This window comes from Anastrepha ludens, chromosome 2 (assembly GCF_028408465.1).
Source record: "Anastrepha ludens isolate Willacy chromosome 2, idAnaLude1.1, whole genome shotgun sequence".
Classification (NCBI taxonomy): Eukaryota; Metazoa; Arthropoda; class Insecta; order Diptera; family Tephritidae; genus Anastrepha; species Anastrepha ludens.
In genome coordinates, this window is record NC_071498.1 from 150,343,876 (window position 1) to 150,369,091 (window position 25,216).

The 25,216-nt window shown below is 36.7% G+C and overlaps 1 protein-coding gene across 2 annotated transcripts in view; it reads left to right on the forward strand.

Annotated features, from left to right (window-relative positions):
* LOC128855582 (NADP-dependent malic enzyme) overlaps window positions 1-25,216 on the forward strand; it is a 102,839-nt gene that overhangs the window by 11,801 nt on the left and 65,822 nt on the right. Inside the window, exon 1 of one of the 2 annotated variants that reach the window (XM_054090595.1) lies at window positions 17,554-17,770. The exons of the other annotated variant lie outside the window; for it this stretch is intronic. Within the exon in view, the coding sequence (XP_053946570.1) occupies window positions 17,697-17,770 (74 nt within the window). The 5' untranslated portion in view covers window positions 17,554-17,696. Of the gene's footprint in view, window positions 1-17,553; window positions 17,771-25,216 lie in introns of those variants that run through there. 2 annotated transcript variants of the gene reach the window in all.

Below are 25,216 nucleotides of genomic sequence, written 5' to 3' on the forward strand. Positions count from 1 at the left end.
TTTCGCCCTGGAGAAGTCTAGATCCAAAAGGGAGGCGAGATAGTTAATGTCAGACAGCGTTCTAACAAGAGGCGCATAGGCACTATATAATGTCCTCCTAACGCCAACATGAAAAATTTTGACACGGCGAAAATTCCTGCAAGGAACATTAAAATGTATTCTTTCTAGAAGAAACGGGCAGTCAATTAGTCCATTAACGAGATCGAAAATAAAAGAAACTGCCTGAAACGTACCTCTGTCACTTAATGGACAGAGACTAATCAAACGACAGCGTGAGACGTATGATGGTTTGGGGTCTGAGAAATTGAGTGAATGTAGCACGAAACGCACAAAAAAATTTTTGAACCCTCTCCACTCGATTTATATGGACTGCATGATAAGGTCTCCAAATAAAAGAGGCATAATCAAATTTGGGCCGCACAAACGCAGAGTATAAAATCTTAAGAGTATATGGATCAGTGAAGTGCGATGAGTGACGTCTAACAAAAGCGAGCATAGCAAGTGAATTGGAAACGGCATAATTTAGGTGCGCGATAAAATTAAGTTTAGAATCAAAGAAAACCCATAAATCTTTTATCACGAAGCAAGATATGTATAACTGATATGATAAGAGGTATAGAGGGGGCACGAGGCACCAGGGGGCATAAGGCACCAGGAAAATAAATTATTCAATTATTCATTTAATAACGCCACGCGGTATGTATGTATATGGGATTGGCAGATAATACCATATCTCTGCATGGCGATCAAGGTTACTGGGTGGTTGCCTTAACAGTTATTTGTTAGCTAGAAATTGCATATTTATGTGCAAACTTGCAAGTCACCTGCCCACCTGACAGAGAAGTTGATATGAGTACCAGTAAGGTCTCGCAGACACAACAAATTCATCGTTCCAAAATTTAATTACCTACTATCATCTAGATTATTTTTCATTAACGCTGCTAAAGTGTGGAACTCATTACCCGACACTGTGAAGGCTGGACTTAACAGATTTAACTTCAGGGCACAAGTCTATAATTACTTTAAAAGTGCTTGATTGCATTAAATTAGGGCATTAAATTTCTCTCTACATTCTCTAATTACTACTTTTGTTCTTCCTTCTCTAAATCCTTCTTTTCTTTTCCTATTGCTTCTTTTCTTCTTATTATTATAAATAAATAAATAAATAATTGGCGCGTACACTTCTGTTAGGTGTTTGGCCGAGCTCCTCCTCCTATTTGTGGTGTGCGTCTTGATGTTGTTCCACAAATGGAGGGCCCTACAGTTTCAAGCCGACTCCGAACGGCAGATATTTTTATGAGGAGCTTTTTCATGGCAGAAATACACTCGGAGGTTTGCCATTGCCTGCCGAGGGGCGACCGCTATTAGAAAAATGTTTTTATTAATTTTGCCTTCACCGAGATTCGAACTAACGACCTCTCGGTGAATTCCGAATGGTAATCACGCACCAACCCATTCGGCTACGGCGGCCGCCGTCTTATTATTATAGTTAAGGTAAATATATTGGATTGATTCGTAAATGAACTGGTGTAAAATTTAGATTAAGAAACTTGTATGTCAAAAATATTCCAGTTGCTTATAATATTGTTGAAGTACTATTAAAAGACCTTAGTCTTACTATGTACTATTCATATAAACAAATAAACTGAAACTGAAACTGAAAAAACTCGGACTGTAGGGCGGCTGAATCACTAGAATTTCTTATTTCAGCGTACAATTTTAGGTCATCAGCATAGAGAAGAAAATTAGCGAAGGAAAAGCACGAACAAATATCATTAATAAACAAAACAAATAACAAAGGTCCTAAAATACTAGCCTGAGGTACACCAGAGGTGGCAGTGTACTGTTTCGAAGAAACTCCATCGATAACTACAGTACAGCATCTCTTTATTAAATAGGATCGAATCCAATCAAAGAACGAAGCATGAAAACCGAGACAATCCAATTTAGTTACTAAAATCGTATGGGAGATTTTATCGAAGGCTTTAGAGAAATCCGTGTAAATCGCTTCAGTTTGGAAACCATTCTGGAAGCCTGTGTGGCAATCATCAGTAAAAGCGGATAAGTTAGATAACGTAGATCTTGCAGCAACAAAACCATGCTGTCGAGGACTAATTAGATGTTTAACGCTAAAATATAACTTGTCTTTAACAATGCATTCAAAAAGTTTAGATACAGCAGATAATTTGGAAATTGGTCTATAATTTGCAATATCGCTTTTATTACCGCTTTTGAAAATAGGAGTGACTGAAGTCAGCTTCCAATCATCAATAAATATTCCTTCGGCCAAAGATTTGTTAAAAATTAGTTTAAGAGGTTGTACCAAAGAGCGACAATTTTTAAGCAAAGTTACCGAAAGCCCATCAACATCCGAATGAGCAAAGTTTTTAATCTTTAACAATCCCTCAATGACATCATCATCTGATACAACAAGTGTACCGAAGTCTACTGAAGAACACACTTTCCCCAAGAAATTATGGCGAATGGCTGCCAGATGTACTTCCTGAATATCTTCATCAGACACAAAGATTGATGAAAAGAAATCGGCAAATAAATTCGCTGCCTCACTGACAGAGCCGGCAGTAACGTCCCTATGAAAAACAGAATTAGGAATAGAAGAAGCCTTTTTAATCGATTTAATATATCGCCAAAAATTCTTCGGATTACTTTTTATATTAATCTCAAATTTGTGAATGTATTCCTTATACAAAGACTTATTTAAAGTACGAAATTTATTCCTGTGGAGGATAAAAGACTCATAATAGCGGGTTTCGTTAGTTAACTTGAACTTTTTAAAAAACTTATTTCTCAAATATTTAAGAACAAGTTGAGAGTAAAGCTAATAAGCTTTAATTTTGAAAAAAAAAGTGACACTAAACGGAAACGATGAAACGCTCCTAATTCATAGGAGAAATGGTTTTATGATTATTGGTTTCCCACTCAACCACGCCCCATACATTCGGTGTTATATGGTCATGGAAATTTTCAGCCATTTCAATCTTTTGTCGCTATCGCTTTGTGTGAAAAAGTAGAGGAACAGAGTCTTGCTAAAAGATGTATGCATGGGCTTTTGTTTTTTTAGTCAGGAGGTGTAAATCAAAATGTCTGAAACATCATCATAGGTGCCGTCACACTAATGGGTATGTGGGGCATGCTCCCACTAACACTATAACATTCCTCCTCCTCCTCGTCTGATTTCCACCCTGAATCCGCGTTTGTGTCTATTGACTTAACAGCTTCCTGCGTCTGTGGACGTATGGAGATTTTACGCCATCGATAGTATTCACTCCTCCCATTGTCTTCGAAAGCGGTTGTGGGGGGGAATGAAACATCGGAGAATATGCAATAGCCTGATACTCACAAACTATTGTCTTGTCTTCAGTTTGGTACTGTTGTGAGTTTTTGACTCAAGCGTCTGTGTCTGTCGTCGGTTTGTCTAAAACAAATTAACTCCTGCTAGCAAAGGTACCAAAAACTTTCTAATAACGAATAGACTTTATATTTGTAAGGTTGTTTTGTATTTTGTATTTTTTTTACTTCCTTTACTCCTAAGAGCTGTCGAATTATGACTTAGCTGGATTTAGTACATTCCGTAAGAAATAATCTAGCTGGCCTTGCTACCTAATTAATTTAATATTTTAATAGTATTGAATGCTTAATCTATCTTTCTGATTCTACTGCTGCTACCGCTGTTGTTGCTGCAGTTGCAACTGCTGCTGTCTTTTCTGGACTTTCCTTTCCCAGTCAATGCGGTTGAGCCTCGTCCCGGCTGTAGCCGAGCACATTTTTGCGGCGTCCCATTTAGTGATGGTCGAGCATATATCCTGGACAAATCTTGTGCGGGATGGCGGGTGTTCGAATGCCTTCGCCAACATTGCTCGTTGCTGAAACGTCTGCAGGAAAGGCCACATGTTCTGCGCTCTCGACCGTATTCGAGCAAACCGGGAAAAAAGGACTGTCGGCCAGCTGGAAACGGTGTAGATATCTGAGTTAGGTAGTAGTCAATATCGCCATGCTTCCTATTCATCCACCCTTCAAGGTTTGGTATGAGTTGTTCTCGTATTTGCCGAGACATAAACTGTCTTCTCTGAATAACGTACGATTTATGTATACCGGAGATCTTCATGGACAACTTGACGGATAAGACCCTCGGAAATATTAAGCTACCTTGCAAAGGCTTTCCTTAATTTTAAAGAGTCCTCGTCAATGATCGCTTGCATTTGTTGAATAAATTCTGCAGATCGAAACAGAACGTTCCTCGTGTTTTTGTGTTTTCCAGCAGCTGCTGTATCGCCATCTGATGCTTTCAATTCACAGCGAACCTTATGAAACTCGAGAATATTAGAGATTTCTACAAGGTGAAGTCTAAAATAAGCAAGACTGGTGTCATAAAAATGTTTTTAATTTCGCCATCTTTTTACTGAGTTAGTGCGTCGGAAGTTACATCCGTGGCTGACTTCCAGTGAAAGCTTGGTGACATTCAGTTCAGTGGAAGCGAAATTATTGCGTCTAAAGTGTCAGTATGTTAGTGTCATCGGTACAAAAATGAGTTTCTAACAAAGAGCTAATATCAAATTTTGTTTTAAAATTGGTAAAACGTTTACCGAAACATTTGAATTGATGAAAAAAGTTTATGGTGAAGATTGTCCATCTCATGCCAGACTTCATGAGTGGTTTACACGTTTCAGAGATGGTTGTGAGGACATAAATGACAATGAAATACGGGCCGCCCAAAATCAGTTATCACCGAAAACTCCATCGAAATTGTTCGTAAATTTATCAAAAATGAACTGAAATCATAGTTGAAATTCATGGAATCAGAGTTGAATATCTGCAAAACGTCGATTTATCGCATTTTAACTGATAATTTGGACTAACGAAAGGTCTGTGCAGGTTTCATTCCGCACAAGTTAACTGAGGACCAAAAATTGCTCAGAATTCAAAAATTAGAAAGACCTCATTAAAGAGGCGAGAAAAGACGAGAACTTCCTTTACAACATTGTAACTGGTGATTAGACCTGGTGTTTCCGTCATAACCCTAAAACTAAACGTTAAAGTGCCGAAGGGACGGCTCCAGACGAGCCACTACCTAAAAAATCGCGTTTGGAGAAGTCAAAAATACAGTCGATGCTCATTTGTTTTTACGATTCCAAGGAAATTGTCCATAAGGAGTTCATGCCAACGGGCCAAACCGTCAATGCAATTTCCTATCTTGTCGTTTTGAATTGTTTGTTGCATTGCATTCGTCGAATTCGCCCTGAATACCGCGAATGAGGAATCTGGCGCTTATTGCATGATAATGCACCATCTCATCGACCCACTCTTGTGACTGATTTTTTGACTAGAAATCGCATTTTAACCATCAATCACTCATCGCATTCGCCTGATATGGCTCCCTGTGACTTCTACGTATGCGAAAAATTGCATTTGGCCATGAAAGGAATATGTTTTGCGTCCGTAGAGGCCACCCAAAAGGCTTGTACCGACCTCCTGAAGGACATTCCGGATTCCGGTCACTGACCTGAAGCACTCTTTTGTAAGATTTTTGATCGTGCAAAACAGCGTTTCGAGGTCAGAAGGGACTATTTTGAATAAATAAACTCGAAGTTATCAGAACAAAGCTCCTGTCGTTTCTATTATGGCTCAGTCTTGCTTGTTTTGGACTTCACCTTGCAAATCGACGTGATTTGCGGTATGCTGACGATAACTGCATGTCACTTCCTTTCTTGAGTTAAGTTATAGTCCTCATGTTTTATCTGAAAAAGAAGAAAAAGAAAATACTTGTTTCCTCAATTATGGTAGGCACCCTGTGCTTATGCATTTAAGCATTCAAAAATTAACTGCTACGAAAAAAAAACTATTGAAAATTATTTCGATATTTCATCACTACTAACTGCTTACAAAAGCTACTGCGGCTTGAAAATGTGGCCTTCACTCACTGCTGATGCTTTCGAAATTAACTGAGAATGCAAAAATTAAATCAACTTTATTAGCAAATACATTTTCGCTTTGTTTATAAATATGTATGCACGTACACACACACATTCATATGAATGACAATATTACAGCCTCTCAGATGCCTTGCGCTCAATGCTTATGACACACTGAACTTGCCATGTGCTGTGTGGCCTTGAGCAACTGCGAGATTAACTGAAAAACTGTAAGGAGTCTATAATAGCAATAACAATTCATTTAAAATATAAAAAATATGTACAATACAAAAACTACTTAGTTTTATTTGAAAAATTTTAATTTACTTTCAAAAATGTTATTGAACAGATTGTGTTTTTTTTTTGTTTTTTTTTGTTTTGTTCATACCCGATTTCTAACGCATATTCTGCCCAGTTTATGCGTAGTAGGCGGGCAGAGGTGGTCACAAAAAACTCCAATGCAGCATTTAATTAATACGAGTATCACTACTTACTAATATATTTATTTTGCTTTGTTCATTTTTATGACAAATTGTCTTATTGACCTTCGTCGCATTAGTATTGCATTTGTTTGAAATGAGTAATAAATTAAGTTGAAGTCAATAAAATCCAAATCGACGAAAAGTGCGCGAGAAAAACGTGAAAGTCACTTCAAGTAAATTCAAGCAGATAGTCGTTTAGCACGTGATTTCATACTTAGTTTGTCTATGTATGTATGTATGTACACACAATACATTTGAGCTAACTTGTCTGCCACAGTGAGCACTTAACAACTTACACCAGGACATTATTCATGAAAATTACAAGGTGCATACTTCTTAATTGTTAATTCTTAATTGCTTTCTAATTACATCGACACTTGCATGTGAATTACCTTCTGTGAACATAAGGGTGCTCCTTAAATATATGAAGAAAATGCTTACAGCGGATCTCCCAAACCTCAAACCCTAAGTCAATACTACCATACTACATATATGTAGTCGAATATATCACACATAAATTTTGATCTCCATTGGAGACGGTTAAGGCGTCTCTTACAAGAGGAAAAGTTCACAATTCTCAAAGGGAGACTAAAAATATTAGAACCAAATGATATAAGACAAGGAGCTTTGTTCTGATAACTTCGAGTTTATTCAAAATAGTCTACTCTGGCCTCGATACATTCTTTTGCGCGATCTGAAAACTTTTCGAAATAGTGTTTCAGGTCATTGACCGGAATCCGGAATGTGGGTCGATGAGATGGTGCATTATCATGCAATAAGCGCCAGGTTTCTCCTTCGCGTTGCATTGACGGTTTGGCCCGTTAGCTACGAACTCCTTGTGGACAATTCCCTTGGAATCGTAAAAACAAATGAGCATCGACTAGATTTTTGACTTCTCCAAAAGCGAATTTTAGGTAGTGGCTCGTCTGGGGCCATCCATTGGCGCTTTGACGCTTAGTTTCAGATTTATGTTGGAAACAGCACGTTTCCGTGTTTAATGAAGTCTTCCGAATGTTGAATTCTGAGCAATTTTTGGTCCTCAGTTAACTTGTGCGAAATGAAACGTGCACAGACCTTTCGTTAGCCCAAATTATCAGTTAAAATGCGATAAATCGATGTTTTGCAGGTATTCAACTCCGATTCCATGAATTTCAACGATGATTTCAGTTCATTTTTGATAAATTTACGAACAGTTTCGATGGAGTTTACAGTGATTACTGATTTTGGGCGGCCCGTTTGTTGATTGTCATTTATGTCCTCACAACCATCTGTGAAACGTGTAAACCACTCATGAACTCTGGCATGAGATGGACAATCATCATCATAAACTTTTTTCATCAATTCAAATGTTTCGGTAAACGTTTTACCAATTTTAAAACAAAATTTGATATTAGCTCTTTGTTAGAAACTCATTTTTGTACCTATGACACAAACATACTGACGCTTTAGACGCTAATTCCACTGAACTGAATGTCACCAAGCTTTCACTGGAAGTCAGTCAGGTATGTAATTTCCAACGCACTGACTCATTAAAAAGATGGCACCATCAAAAACATTTTTATGACGCCAGTCTTGTTTGGACTTCACCTTGTAATACTAAATTTTGTTTGGGTATTGGATTAAAAAAAAATATTTTAATTTTTTGATTCTCCTTAGAGAAGTCTGAACTGAGCCCCTGTGCGACAGACCTAAACCGCTTTCAATCAGGACTAAATTTTATATATTGTATTGGGTATGGGAATAAGTTTTCGTCCTTTCTTACCGTCTACAACCTTACTCCATCTTTCAGGCAGCATACGGATTCTTCTGACGAAAAATTCGAGTTCTTTTGATCCATTTCCTGAAACAGTTTGCGATGCTCTCGTAAGAAATGAACCGCTCTCCAATATGGGCTGACTGCATTGATCGCAACAGATGGTAATCCGAAGGTGCAATGCCTGGAGCGGATGGGGCATGATTTCCCAATTCAGTCCCTCTAAATATTTCTGGACCGATTTAGCAACGTGCATGCAAACGTTTACCGGTGGTTGATCTGTGAACATCCAACTCTTTACACATATCATTAGGGGTTCGACATGTGTCTTTATCCAATAGTTGTTGAAGTTGAGTTTCTTCGAATTTTTTCGGTGCCCCTTCGCGATCCTTATCAGTCATGTCGAAATTGCCACTTTGGAAGCGTCGAAACCACACTTTACGAGTTGTGTTTGATGGAGCGTGAATGGTGTAAATATTGATCAATATACGACACATTTCAGCTGCACTTTTCTTTTCTTTAAATGTTTTTTTTACCGGGACGAACGTAGATATTTTCGAGGTCAGATAAAAAAGGATCTTCACGCTTCAAACGAATGTCAACTACTGCTATCGAGACCTCACATATACACCTTCAAATCACCGGTAAATTACTAGAGCGAAGACACAAATAGTATCAGCAGCGACACCTCTTTTACGACGGCGGAAACATATTCCCATACCCAATATTTTCGACTTGTTACTACCATTCGGTAGTATCCGAGCACCAAATGACGGAAAAAGGTTTCTTCTAACAGCGATTGCCCACCGGCAGGCAATGGCAAAACTTCCGAATGTATTTCTGCCATGAAAAAGCTACTAATAAAAAACCATCTGGTGTTCGGAGGCGGCATAAAACATGGAAAAATATCACGACGTCCAAAACAAATAGAAGAAGGAGCTCGGCTCCAATTATAATAAAGTTCAAATTGTTGGAGCTTCACCAGTTTTGGCCATCTTCCATCCGCCTCCAGACTTAAAAGAAATGCATGCGTGGCGTCGCGTTTTGCATCAAATGCTCAGGTTAGCTGTGGAAGTGTATTTTGCAACCCTTCCAAATTTCTCACTTCAGGGATGGAATTCATAAATTGGAATATCATTGGAATAAGTGACTTCATGTTCAGGGATACTGTTCTAAATAATAAGGTGCATTTTAAAACATTTTTTATAAAGTACAGGGTCCGGTACTCGAAGTGTAACCAATTAAAAAGGCCATAAATTTAGCTTTTACTTGTATTCACTTTTGTCTTGACTATGGCCTTAAGACGGTCCAGAAACGAATCGCAAGCTGCTCGAATGTGACTTGAAGGTGTTTTGGCCTACTCGCGGGCATTAGCTTTTTTCAGCGCCTCGAGATTGGTGAATCTTTTAGTTCGGAAATTTTTCTCCAAAATGAGAATTTGAGAGCCATTGTGTGGACGTTATCAAGTTCAGAACGTTGATTTTTAGCCATTCTTGGTTCACTCGAGCTTTGTGAGAGGGTCAGCCGAGACCTGTTGAAACATCCATAGTCTGCAAACTTCCAAAATACTTTCCCGATAATATTTCGCATTTACCTTGACGCCAGACTCGATGTAAACGATTGGAGAGCACCCATCTGCGGTTACAGCGGCCCAAATTATTATCTATGGTGGTTGATGCCTCCTGGTGGCCAATCGAGGACTCAAGTTCTCGTATGAACGGTCGGTCAAATAAACCCTATCGTTTTGGGAGCTTACGAATTGCTCAATTTGAAAAATTTTCTCGTCAGAAAACACAATAGTCGGAAATTTACTGCTTTCGGTCAAGCGAAGCAACTCCTTCGCTCTCTCAAGTCAGACTTGTTGCTGCTTTGGTGTGAGATCATGCGTCTTTTGGATCATGGAAGACTTGACTTTGAGATCATTTTACAGTATGCAGCGGATGTTACGGTCAGATATTTTCAGTTCTTTCACCATTTGATTGGCACTTCGTCGGGGACTTCGCTCAAGTCGCCCCTTCACTTTTTGAACCATTTCACGTGACATTGCAGTCTCTTGACGTTTCGCGATGCTACCAGTAATGGTGCGATAAACAAAAACTTTATTTACTTTAAGGTGCTCGAGCTCACGAACAATCGCTGGTTGTAATTTTCCAACCAAATATGATGCAATCACTCTATGACGTTTAAAATCCATTACAATCCAAGTATTTTAGATTCCGTCCTTTGAATTATTTTGATATTGGTTTTTTTTGCTGTGCTCCAGATTTCTATGCCATATTTCCAAAGGGGGGATATTATTGATTTGAGAGATTATTGATTTATGTATCTTTGCTTTGTTGTGAAGTCTTAGTTTTGAATTTCCAGCCAACAGCCAGCATAGTTGTTTGAACTTTTTTTTAATTCCATTCCGTTAATTTTCTATATGTCGTTTCTAATTAAATTTTTCGTCTGTAGATATGCCAAGATAATTTGCACTAGAAAGGATTTTTATTTCATTATTTTTCACCGCTAGGAGCTTTTTCATGGCAGAAATACACTCGGAGGTTTGACATTGCCTGCCGAGGGGTGACCGCTACTAGAAAAATATTTTTCAAAAGATTTTATACTTATTTACATATTTTACATTCTACAAATGTGTGCGCTAAAACATCAAAGGTATTTCTTTTGCTGATAACAAAAGCGACTTAGTCTCCATAAAGTCATTTGGCGTGAAACAACAAAATACCGGGCATGCGCGCTGCTAGTGTTCTTTGCCCAAATAATCACTCTCGATTTTCTCTCTTGCAAAAGACAAAAAAAAAATTCCACTAAATAGTTTTTAGCTCATTTGCTAGAGTGTAGCTCTGTATTCAGCCTTTTCTATGCATGTTCTTTATGTGCGTATGCCCCCTGTAGGGAAAGCCTGAACTGCTGAAAGAAATGTCTAGTTCAGCACTAGTACGATTTCGTTACTTGCGTGCCACTTTACTGCTCACGCCACTATATGTGACATTTTCATTCAGAATATGATGGTATTTAATTAGATGATATGCAAAGGCAAAGAATGCCCTTCCTCGCGCATGATGCAGACTTTCCTGAAGTTAAGATTTATATAAAAAAAAAACAGATTTTCGCATGAAAGTAGTCTCAATACTGCGGTGAATATTTTTCTACTAGTTGGAAGTAAAGTTTCTCAATTTTTATCAACTAATTTCAGCGTTACATTCAAAAGAAGAACTAACTTGAGTTTCTAGCTTCAAAGCTTCAAATTAATTTTTAAAACTCTCGCATAGCTATTTTTAACTGAAAAACATTTACATAACTTAAAAAATTGTTAAAAATCTGGATTTTTTGTATCCCTCAATTTTTCCACTATTGTACATAAACGTTGGCATGACGGAATTAATTTCAAATTGGGCGCAAATGGAACCCCCGTTTTACTATGTGTAAAAAAAAATAGATCAGTCATAAGATGGAATTTGACTACTACCTCGCGACTTAAAAAAACACCAGCAATCGGAACGATTGAAGACATCGCAAACCGTATCAACAAAGAGCGTGCAGCGTTTTTCCCAGTTGCTTTGAATTTTTAATAGCTACGAAGCTGACTGGATGGCTGTGAATTCTGACGCATCTATAGAAGATAATGTGATTAGAGTCGTTGATTTCCTCTTCTGCCATTCGCCTTTAATTTAATGCCAGTAAAATGAAATGACGGAAAGTTGTTGTGTTGTGTATGCGCGACAAACAAATGTTATCATTTTGTCATTAATTCCATTCTTCGATTCCCTTTTCCTTGACAGTTCTAATTTAAAAAATCGTGTTGTTGCTCGAATTCTACTTCCTTGAATAGATTCCCCTTGACTACGAATCCTTGTCGCTTACATCCGAGCTTATCCGAAGGCTACAAACATTTCGCAAAATTTTAAAAATCTGGTAGCCTTACGTTATTTAAAATCATTAGTTGCTTTATTCGACCAACGCACTCCCCTCAATCGATCTAATCATCAAACGCAGACGATTTGGCTGGATAGGCCACACTTTGAACAAAGATGTAGACGAAGTATGCAGGGCTGCTCTGTGGTGGAATACGCAAGGAATTAGAAAACGTGTAAAAGCAAGAACCACCTGGTGACGCATAGTGCATGCGGATTTTTCGAACTCTTTAAAACAACTTGCTCATAATCGAAATGATTTAAATACTTTTGTCCTTCCCCTACGCTCCAACCGAGGTTAAAAAAAATTACTTAGTAAGGGTGATAAGATTGGAGGTACTTTTTCTAATAGGGTTCTTTTTGACAGATCACGCGTGACTATTGTCAAACTAAATATATACAGGGTGGCTGATGAAAGCCGCTACCAAAAAAAATTGAATAACTTTTTTTCTTTTTAAGTTATCTGTTCAATTTTTGTTTTAATTTGCAGATTGATCTTTAAAATTTATTAAAATGGATAACTGGGACACGCAAACAAGAATTTGGATAGTCCGCCGCTATCACGCACTGGAGTCCGTAGTTTTGGTACAGAGAGACTACAGGCGGATGTTTGGCGGCGATCCCCCGAGCAGATGGACCATAATGAGACTGGTGAATAATTTTGCTGAGCAAGGAACAGTCGCAAGAAGGCCTTATCATCGAAACCCACCAGTTCGGACGGAGGAAACGATCGCTGCTGTAGCTGCAGCTATACAAAGCAATCCAAGGGTTTCAACAAGAAGCTTATCTGGTCAACTTGGTGTCAGCCGACAGTCTTTGCAAACAATAATGCACAAAGATTTAGACTTATTTCCCTACAAAATTCAAATGGTTAACAAACTGAATGCAGCAGACTTGCCGATTCGCTTGGAATTTTGCCAGAAGATCCTGCAAATGGTGGAAGAAGACCAAAACATGTTAAACTGCCTTTTCATGTGTGATGAGGCCCATTTCGATTTAAACGGCAATGTGAACAAACAAAATTGTCGAATATGGAGTACTTCTAACCCACAGATACTCCACGAGACGGAATTGCATCCTCTTCGCGTGACAGTGTGGTGTGCGGTTTCTTCACGCTGTATTGTCGGGCCTTATTTTTTTGAAGAAAATGGTCACACCGTTACGGTTACTGGAGACCGTTATTTGAAAATGCTGAAAGAATTTTTCTATCCAGAACTACGCCGAAAGAGAATTCCTTTCAACTCTGTGTGGTTTCAACAAGATGGGGCAACGTCTCACATAGCCCAGACTGTTATTTCAAGAAACTCCGAATTTCGTTGGCCCCCCAGGTCGCCTGACCTTACTGCACTTGACTTTTTCTTGTGGGGTTTATGTAAACAAGAAGTTTATAAAACAAAGCCAACAAATTTGGATGAACTAAAACAATCCATTCGGGCAACAATTGCGGCTATTCCTGTCGCAACTCTCAAAGCAGCAATGAACAACTTTTTACTAAGATGCCGTACTTGTGTCAACGAGCATGGGGGGCATTTAAATTCAATTATTTTTAAAACTAGTTAAACTACATTTAATAAAATTTAATAACCTTCAACTTGAAAAAAAAATAAATGAATTCCATACACTAAAAAAAAAGTTATTTGAGTTTCTTAATGTAGCAAAATTCATCAGCCACCCTGTACATAATTTTTTCAGTATTCATTAACATTTCATCATGGAAAGACCTACGCCTCAAAAACTTTAACAAATCGATCAATTCCATAACGAAAATTGACGTCGATAAGCAAAATTGTCGCATTTGGGTTGAAGAGCAACCCAAAGCCATTTAAGAACAGCTATTACATCCCTTGAAAACAATCGTTTGGTGCGGCCTGTGGGCTGGAGCAATCATCGGTCCATATTTCTTCAAAGACGAGGCCAGTGTCATTGCAACAGTGGATGAGGAACGCTAATGTGCCATGACAACCGACTTTTGAATGCCGGAAATTAAAGTCTGTGATCTCCATACCATTTGGTTCCATTTACTATGTCGTTGTTTCGATGAGCAATTCATCTCTCTTCTCGAACCTTGGATTGGTCACCAAAGTCGAGTGATAGCACACACGGGTCTCTTAATGCGTTTTTGCATGAGAGGCGCCTGTCTACAAGTGGGAAACGTGCTTGTGGGTCGGCAAGAGAGGACTGGGTGTATGCCCTCTGTGAATGCTCGATGTACTTAGACATTAGGTATTTTGTGAGTGTGGGAATTAGTTGGACTGATGTATAGTATGATGTGAGTGGTGTGATTGCCAGCCGTCGGAATGTCGAAATGTTAGGGCAATATGCGCGAGAGGTTTTTAGACGGCGAAGAAATTTTAGGCGTTCAGTTGATTAGTTTATATAACTAGTTCTTAGTCTGTGTGTTCTGCCGTGGGATTTGGGGTTTTGGGTTTGGGGTATGGCCACCAGTCCAGAGCTGTATGGAAACTCAACTGGCTACGAAGTCTGACCGGAGACTTAAATCTGGTACCACGGGGAACAAGTGCCCTCGGAGTTTGCTCCCACCTTTTCTTGATGTAGGCCCTTCGGAGAGTATCGCGGTAGCTGTGGCTTCACACCCAAATGCGGGTAGAGCCTTTTTGGCTCGATGAGGATTTGCATTTCAACCGGGAGCCGGACCCATAGTACGGCAGAGGGTTAGATAGACCTCGAACCCCACCAAGGTGGTTAGTGTGTCCATTCCACACTGCCAATTGGGACCGTTAAATGCTTTTTGCATTTTTGGGGCGCTGATCAACGCATTAATCCGTTGTGCTTTTGAGCACCGTGGCGCGGACCGTCGTCGCTAGGTACACACGTAAAAAACCATCGGACACTGGCCACCATAATAATGTGGTATCATACCTTTGAACTTTTATTTGTGGGGGTATGTACTGTCTCAATGCTTTGTGGATTAACCAGCAGACATTGGAAGCCCACATTACTAAAGTTTTTCTCGAGATACCGCCCAAAGTCCTCGAGCGAGTAATTTAAAATTGGTGTTTACGGATGGCCGAATTTCGGCACCGTTGGGGTTAACATTTGAAAGAATTATGGTTAAGAAATAAATATCATAAATGGTTCTGCTCAAAAATAATAAAGATTGCCCAATAAATCTGAATTTTTATTATTTTATTTCATTTTAAATTCCCATGCCTCTAAATTGACAACCCTTTATATACGTATACATATGTACATATATTGTATAATACATTATTAAAGCCATCCAATTATCCATTCGTATATCTATGTATATATATCGAATTAACATTTATTTTATATGTACAACTTTTTTTGAATAAATATGCGAATTTTTCGTTATTGTGAAACGATTTGTGTCGTGTTGCTAAGTTGCAATTTTTTTTTCGACGGAGAGTAAACATAAACAACAACATGTTTATGATACAATCTTGAATAATGTTAGCCATGGAACTGGTGGATTGTTTTTCTTGGATGCTCCTGGGGGACAGGAAAGACCTTTTTGTTTTCTTTGATATTAGCAACAATTCGATCAGATAATAACGTTGCATTAGCACTCGCTTCTTCCGGAATTGCGGCTACATTACTGGAAGGCGATCGCACAGCACATTTTGCATTAAAGTTGCCTTTGAATATGCAGGTAAATGAAACACCAACATGTAATATTTCGAAAACATCTGGAATGGCAAAAGTTCTTAAAATATGTAAGCTCATCGTATGGGACGAGTGTACTATGGCACACAAGAAACCATTGGAAGCACTTGAGAGAACTTTGAAAGATCTACGATTAAGCCAAACAGTCTTTGGAGGTGCCATGATTTTATTGGCTGGAGATTTCAGGCAAACATTACCTGTGATCCCAAAATCTACGGCTGCAGATGAAATCAGAGCATCATCGTATTTATGGAGGCATGTGAACACGCTTACACTTGCTATAAACGTACGTGTTCAACTACAGAACGATCCGTCAGCAGCTGAATTTTCACACCAATTACTGAAAATCGGAAATGGCCAAATGTCTGATGATCCAACAAGAATGATTGCATTGCCTAACAATTTCTGCACTTTTGCACAGTCTAAAGAGGCATTGATACAGAGTGTATTTCCAAACATAGATCAACATTAGAAAAACCATGATTGGCTCAGCGAAAGAGCAATTTTAGCTGGGAAAAATAAGGACGTCAATGATATAAATGCAGCTATTTTGGATCAAATACCTGGTGACATAGTTGCATATAAGTAAGTCAATGGACACTATTACTGATCAAGATGATGTCGTAAATTATCCAACTGAATTCTTAAACTCACTCGATTTGCCAGGCCTACCAAGCCTACGATTATTATGCTGCGCAACATTAATCTGCCACGACTTTGCAACGGTACCAGACTCGCTGTGAAGAAGCTAATGGGTAACGTTATCGAAGCAACAATTTTGAAAGGGAAGTACAAATGAGAAGACGTTTTGATACCCAGAATTCCACTGATTCCGACGGATTTACCATTCCATTTCAAACGTTTGCAGTTCCCTATTCGCCTTGCCTTCGCTATGACAATTAATAAGGCGCAAGGACAGTATCTACAAATGTGTGGTATTAATTTAGAATACCCAATTTTTTCTTATGGACAAACGTATGTAGCTTGTTCACGAGTAGGCAAATCATCGTCATTATTCATTTACGCGAAAGATGGAAAAACCAAAAACGTTGTCTACCAAAAAGTGTTACAATATAGTTCGAATGAAATTCTATCAAAGAATTTGCTTTGTTTTGTATTAATTTTATTCTCTTTCAGCAAATCATTGAATTTATCGCCTAGCGAAGCAGGCGAGGGTACGCTAGCTTAAATTAAAAAATAAGAACTAAAATTTGTTTACCTTTTCCAATCTCCGCAAATTATTATGTCAGCCACATCAACGCGAGCATTAAACAAGCTTAATAACTATATGTAGTAAAAACGCTCATATTTGTAAAAATATTTTGTCGAATTTAACTCTGATTTGGAACAATTCAAAAATAGTAGCAGACCTTACTAGTTCTGAACTAACAAAAACTTAATGCTGCGGTGAAGTATTCATGATTCAAAATTCTCCAGAAGGCACCACTATCAATACTAGCGAATTTCCCTACAGGGTACAGGTACCTAGGAATGTGTGCATGTATGTATTCGTATATGTATTTGCATACGTAAATATGTACATGCACTTGTATGTAATACCTATTAAAAGCACATTTCGCATTGTCTCGATTCTCGATCATGTTTTGTGCACCTTTCTATTCACCAACGAATGCCATCTAATCAGCACTAGCGGCGAAATGTGAAATTAAGAAGCCCAATAAAAACAAGCGAATGGCTGTAAACAAATTCTGTAGTTTGCAAATACATACATATGTACATATATATATTGATATATACTGTGGCAGAGTGCAAAGGAATTGTAAAATTCTGCTCTTCATAGTTGGCTTCGCTTCAGTGGCGTACATATAGCCGGCGTAGGCAGTCAGTTGTAGAGAGTCGACAATCGCTGAAAATCGTTGACAAATATTATAAAAACAAAAGGAAAGCTAATAATAAGAAAATAAATAAATTGTTAAGCACTTTGTGCGGAAACTCAAATATTTCAAAAATGCAATTGAAGGCGATTAGTCCATTTCTACAGAATACGCGGCTTTTCAGCGCTGGTATGCGCTATAAAGTACGGTAAGTTGGCTAAGCACACGAATTTATTTTGAAAGTGGTTTACTACTTTTATGTTTCACAAATATTTAGGAATCACATAGCTGAATATAATGCAAGGTGGATATTTTCTTTATAAACAACAGGTACTATTTGCAAATGTCCTGATACTTTGAACAGTTTGAAATGCGTCATTGAATGAAAGTGCATTTCGGTTAAGTATGGAAGTAATGTCAGTCTATTGCCTTTATAAAAAAACACTCAATTCTGTGTGATCACAAGCAATAAACGCTTAAGTCGAAAATCCTGTTTCCGAGTGGAAAAACTTAAATTACGCAGAAGCCAATATATTCATATTAACCCTTTTGCATCACCGCTCGAAACGCGCGATATACTCAAAATACCTGTACCTTGCGTGGGCAAGACTTTTACTGTTTGTTGTAATAAAAAAATATTACAGGACAACCAATATTATTAATTTTCCTCAAAATTTAACAAACAAATAATTTATTGCGAATTATTCCGTTCTTGGTGATAAAAGAGAGTTTTTGTTCCCGGAATCAATGATGTCTTTGAGCCTTAATAAAAGCCTTAATAAAAACCTTAATAACCTTTCGAAAAACATTGCTAGTGAAGTACCTATGTATGTAGCTGTATAAATATAAGTGAGACTCTCTGGCATACAATACTAACATATGCAAGAATATAAGAGCAATTCCATTACACGGCGCAAAGTTACTGTAAAAAAATAACAACAAACAACAGGCAGAGAGCCGCATTTTTCATACTACAATTCACAGCCTAAGAGATGAGAAGTGAGAGTATACTTACATGGGTTTCGCTGTTGCATACTTTGCAGATATTTCAAAAAACTAATTCGCTTGCTTTTTCATTGTCGTGTCATTGCACGTACTGGAAAACTATGGAAGACATACGATGCGGTTCACTATCCCGCTTCTCCTTCTTCTTCTTCTTCTTCTTCTCGACGCTTTTTACTGCCCATAAGAAGAGAGTTAAAGATCTTTTTCGTAATCCTGCTATCGTACATCCAGCGTAGTTGTCCAAATCATCTCAGCCGCTGAACTTTAGCGAAACGCACAATGTTTTGACCTGATATCAGCTGTTCGATCTCATCATTGTATCTGATTCTGTAAGATCCATCTGCTTCCCAGCTACAGGTCCAAATATTTTTCTTAGGATTTATGCTCAAAGCGGAGAATGTAGTTCTTTATTTTAGATGCCAGTGCCCATGCTTCGTAGCCATATGTTGCTATGGGTCTTATTAGAGTCTTGTAGATTTGTAACTTACACGATCTCAATAGTACCTAATTTATTTTTGACAAGTTTTATGTGAGCAAAATAACTTCTATTAGCACCTTGTAGTCTTTCATTCACGCCAATTAGGGGGTCTACAGCGCTACTGAGGCGTACTCCCAGGTACTAAACACTCTCCAGATTGTGGAAAATATATTAGAAGGCAACCTTTTCTCATTTAAAGCATTGTACTAAGTTCACATTTCACTTGTAAAGGCTTGTAAAAAATCTATACAAATTGCATTGCCGTGAAATATGCGTGAAATTTCGTATGTATCTCATGGCAAAGTAGTACTCAGTTCATGCCGCGGAAACACCGAGCAACATTCCAGCAACATGATGCTAGCAACATTATTTCACAGCTATTTAATACTCACGAAAACTGACAGTTCGTTTGCGTCCGTCTGAAGCGTCTGAGTTCGAATACTACAAAGATATGGCATTTTTAAGCGAAACGTCTTCGCAAAGAGTGGAAGTAAATCTTCTTTGTAGTTTTTTGTGTCTATATAGGTGCATGTGTGTTAATTTATTTAAAAACACTTTTCTTACTAAAATTTGCCAATTCACTTTGACAATCAATGTTGCTAGCAACGTTTCACGGCAGGCTGGCGAAATTTTCTCGGCTGTGAAGTTAGCCTTTAAAGCGCACTTTACTAAACGAGCCTTTTAAGCTGTATATAACTTTAAAGTTCCCTTTAACTCCACGTATTCGTTTTCTCCATTGTCTGACGACGATAAATTTTGTAGTACGAAACTACGCAAGGCTGCAGAAAACCTCATTTTTTCAAGTATTTTTGCAACCGGCAAGCAAAACCAACTGTTCTTATATTTATTTAGCTTTATTTACACTTCAAGCCTAACACCAGATTTCAATTCGCCTTAAACTAACCTTCAACTATTCTATACTGGTTCCAGAGTTGAGCAAATTTTTGTGAGAACGAAAATGTGTTCATCACTATGAGTTGAGCTTTAATGTGAGGCGCTCGCTGAGAAAAACGTTAACCTATTAATAGCTCGCAATAAATAAATAAAATAAAAAAATAAATTTAGGCAAATTCCAAATTATGCAAAAAAGGTAATATCATTTGTCTCAATTTACGACATTCATTTGGAAAATCACTGTTATCTCTCTTATTCCGCTCTTACATACATGTATGTATGTATGTACATGTGAACCGTTTATTATAAAGTTGGTAATTAATGCTCGGTGAGAAATAAAAGGAATATTACATTGATATACGCTTATGTATGTACATCGACAAGGCTGGTATTTTCTGGCATTGAACCTGCAAATGAATGGTTAGATGAATTCATTGGAAATTTATTTCCAGCTATTAGCTGTAACTCTCACTACTGCATATTTATATAATTCATGTGCACTTTTAAAAGGATTTTTGGGAGCTTCGGAAAATAGTCCAAGTTCGCCATGGCTGTTAAGTATTCGTTAGTTTTCGCCTTGACCAATTCGTGACTTATTTGGCACTCAGAACTGTAGTTCATTGCGTTTTATGGCTTCGTGAAACGTGAAACGAATCTATTAAAGATGGTATCTGTAAATCAGCTGATTTGTTTTTGTTTTGTTTTTTTTTCTTTCGCGATGTCCATGTGCCTGACAGCACAGAATGAAACAAGGCGAATTCGTGCATTGTTTTTTTATTTTGCCAATACTTTGCTTTGACAATCAAACGTACAAAACGTTTTTGTTGGTGTAGTACCGCCACCTCTAATAAATGCACCTCTTTTTATTCAATATTTTCTGCAACCACAACATTTTCTGTCTCACAATAAGCCGACGAGCTACAACAGCTTGTGAGCTAATGTCAAAACAACTTAAGGCAACTTGGAGCATTTTTTACCTGTGACTGCCTTTAAACTTCAAATCACTACGAATTAACGCAGGAGTCTATAAATTAAAGATTTCTGTCTCGCAGTGATCTGAAATCAAAAGTTACCTGAATTGAGTTATTATATTAAATTGAGATTTATTGACTTGAAACCTATTTCGCAGCTACTATACGTATGTATGTATGTATGTGCGTAAACATTTTCTGCAACAAACAAATATAATATGCTGTTATTGCCCTCGTGATCATACACACATTTGTGCATACATATAAACTGATATAAATTCTTCTTATCACTTTCCGCGTCTCTACATGTCATACACACAGGCACGTATGTACATGCATACATACATACATATATATGTATTTTGTCACGCCAGAAGAGAGCGCACTTTGCCCAGTCGGGCTTTAATTGTTTTTTAATGCGAAACTTTTATTTATAAACTGTAATCAACAGTAACCAAGTAGTTGACTGATAGTTGCTTCGACAATTTCTGCGATTGCAATTTAATTTAAAAAGTAATTTAATTGTTTTAATTTATTGTGATTTGAAGAAAATGTCAATACGATTAACTTTTCTTTTTCTACAAAACAATTAAAGTTTGAAACATTGTAGGCTGTGGGCAGTGTGGGCATATTCGCCGCTCTTTAAAGCGAGTTCGTGTCGATGTGTGTGTGTGTATGTGTGTATAATGTTCTGATTATAAAAGTTCACGCAATTTGCAATGATAATTATGTCAAATCAATAATAATGAAGTTAAACAAAACTCTGATAAGTTGATTTGACAATAAAGCAATAATTTGTCGAAAAATTAATGATTTTCGCGGCCAAAAAAAAAACACATATAAATTACCGCAATGAACGTAAACGGCAACAAACCCAGCATTAAATCGCTGTATCACTACGTTTAACTTTGTGACAATTAAATACTAAAATGGAATGGAATAAATTTAAATAGAATTAAAATTAAAAATTTGCATTTAAAATTAAATAAAAAAATAACGAAATAAATTGCATTCAATTAAGTATAAAATAAATAAAACAAAATGTAATGCAATAAAATAAAATAAAATAAATGAAATACAATAATAAAAATTAGTATTTCATTTCACCATAAATTAAAATAAATTTAAAAAATTACAAAATAGAAAAATAAAAGAAAGAAAAGAAATGAAAAAAAATGTAAATAAAGTAAACAAAATTTAAATGAAATGAAAATGAAATAAGATGAAATGAAATAAATAAAAATGAGCTTGGTTGGTTGGTTGGTTAGAGTGGTGATTCATCCAGAATCCAACCAGCGCTTCCGCACCATTTTGTTGCCACATCCTCGTTACCAAATTGTTTAACAGTTATTTGCAGCAGGACTATATCCAGTCTGTGCGGTTTAGGAACCTTATTAGGTTGTTGACGTCTAAGCCAGACAGTTGCTCGAGACTCTCGAACAGCGGTTTGCCCAGGGTTAACATTCTGTCCTTCCATAGGGCAAGGCATTCACAGAGGAAATGGAAGATTGTTTCTTTTTTCTCCGGTTGTTTACAACTATGAGAGTATGTGTTGTGAGGGATGCCCATTTTGGCGGCTTGTTCTCCCACACACCAAAAGCCAGTTTTGACTGCCGTAAGTCTACAGGTGTCCCGTCGTTGAGGTTGTAGGTGAGCCATAACGTTCTGCTGATTTTGTATTTCGTCTGGTCTCTCCATCTACAATCTGCAATTCGAAGGTATTTTAGGGAAATTGCATTCTTGACCGCACTTAGTGGAGCGAATACTGGTACTGCAAGAGCGTTATTCATGGCAGATCGCCCTCTTGCCAGTTCATCAGCTTTTTCGTTACCTTCTATGTTCCGGTGTCCCGAGACCCAAATTAAGGTTACTCTATGGTTTTCACTCAAGTTGGTGAGGCTATTCCTACTTTGCTGCACCACTTTAGAGGTTGTTATAGTCGCGTCCAGCGCCTGGATTGCGGCTTGGCTATCCGAAAGAATAGCGATATTGCCCTTAAAAGAGAAATCTGCGATTAGTAACCTACAGGCTTCCCCAATTGCTAGTACTTCCGCTTGGAAGACGCTGCGGGTATTAGGGAGACGCACAGATTTTTCAATTCCAAGTCTATGAGAATATATACCAGCTCCAACACCACAATCCATTTTACTGCCATCTGTATAGACTGTGGTATCGAAGTTGTTTAGAGAGAATCCCTTATTCCATTATTTTTTAGGTGGAAAGAGTGTGGCAAAATTCCTATTGAACGTTACCATCGGGACGATGTAGTCAGTCCTCACCGAGGTTAACTGAGTTTGTCGCGATAATAGACTAGCGTGACCATAAGTTTTTCCTTTCCAGCGACCCGCTTCATTTAACCTAAATGCACTCATGGTTGCCGTCTCCTTTATATGTAGGTCTATTGGAATAACGTGTGCATTGAAAGCCTCTCTAGGACATGATCTGATTGCACCGACCGTTATTGCACAGGCTGATCTTTGTATTCTGCCGAGTAATTTGGTATTGTACTCTCTCCCTAGAGCTTTCCACCAAACTGCCGAACCATACGATAAAATGGGTCGTATAACCGCCTTATACAGCCATAATGTATGCTTAGGTTGAAGACCCCATCTTCTTCCAAGCATACGCTTGCAGGCATATAAAGCAATTTCTGCTTTCCTTACCCGTTCTTCGACGTTTAACTTCCAGCTAAGTTTGGAGTCCAAAATTACCCCTAAGTACTTTGCGCTGGTTGATAAAGACAGAGTTTGTCCGTTGATATTTGGTAGGGTAAAAGTTGGTACCTTATATCTGGTGGTAAAAAGCATAAGTTCTGTTTTACGCGGGTTTAAACTTAGCCCACATCCTGTGGCCCAAGAGATAAGCTCGCCTAACACCCTTTGGATGATCCCACTGACACCATTAATACCACATCATCAGCGTACGCCACCACTTTTACCCCACCTCCGTCAAGTTTTATTAAGATTTTGCTGATCACACATAGCCAAAGAAGTGGAGATGAGGGAAAATGAGCTACAATAAAATAAAAGATATAACAAAAAATAAATTGAATTCAATTTATTATCAAATTAATACAATAAAATGAAATACAATAAAGTAAAAAAGGAATGAAATGAAATGAAGTAAAATAAATTTGATTAATAAAAGAAATAAAAGAAACGAAATTAAAAAAAATTAAATTAAATTAATTGAATTTATATTAAATTAATTCAGATCAATAAATTCAAATAAAGTAAAAAATGTAATATAATAAAATTATGTATACAAAAATTTAAATTATATTCGCCGAATAAAATAAAGTAAAAAATTTATAAATAAAATAACTAAACTTAAAACAAAATTCAGGAACAAAATTTTATATTCTAAAAATCTAACTATATAGGCAAGAAGAAGACATGAAAAAGTAAATAAATAAACTAAAATAAAATTCGGCAAATAAAATAAAGTAAAAAATTAAATTAAATTTGATTAAATTGAAGTGCATTAGACGTGTGCAAAAATTAAAGTAAATTAAATTAATTACAAAAATTAAAAATAAAAGAAAAAACGCCAAAAATGAAATTAAAAAAATTTGGCTAAAGAGAAAAATTAAAAACAATTTAATTAAAAAAATAAATAAATGAGGAAACTAAGATAAATTAACACACAATAAAACTCAGCAAAAAATATAATAAATTAAAATAATAAAATAAAGTAAAAATATTAAACCAAATTAATTAAAAATATAAAAAATAATCAAAAATAAATTAATACACAATAAAACTCAGCAAACAAAAATACAATAAAGTAAAAATAGTAAATCAAATTAATTTGAAAAAAAATTAATTAATTCAAGAAGTAAGAGAAAAAAGAAAAAATGTTAATAAAATGAACTAAATTAAAAACAAAACCAAAAAAAAAAAATTATTAACTAAAAAAATAAAAGAAAACCAAAGACATGGAAATAAAATTAACTAAATTGAGCTAAGTCAATAGAAATAAAATCAATTAAATTAAAATAAAAAATTAAGAACAAACAAACTGAAAAAAAATTCGGCAAATAAAATAAAATAAATTCAGCAAAATAATTAAAATAAATAAAGCAAAAAACTGAAACCAAATAAATAAAAAAATAAATAAATTAGTTAAAAAAGTAAAAGAAAAAAGAATAAATGCAAAAAATAAAATTTATTAAACTGAGCTAAGCGAATTGAAATAAAATAAATTAAATTGAAATAAAAGTTTTAATTAAATAAATATTGAAATAAATAAATGTTAATAATAAATAAATATTAAATTCGGCGAATAAAATAATATAAAAAATTAA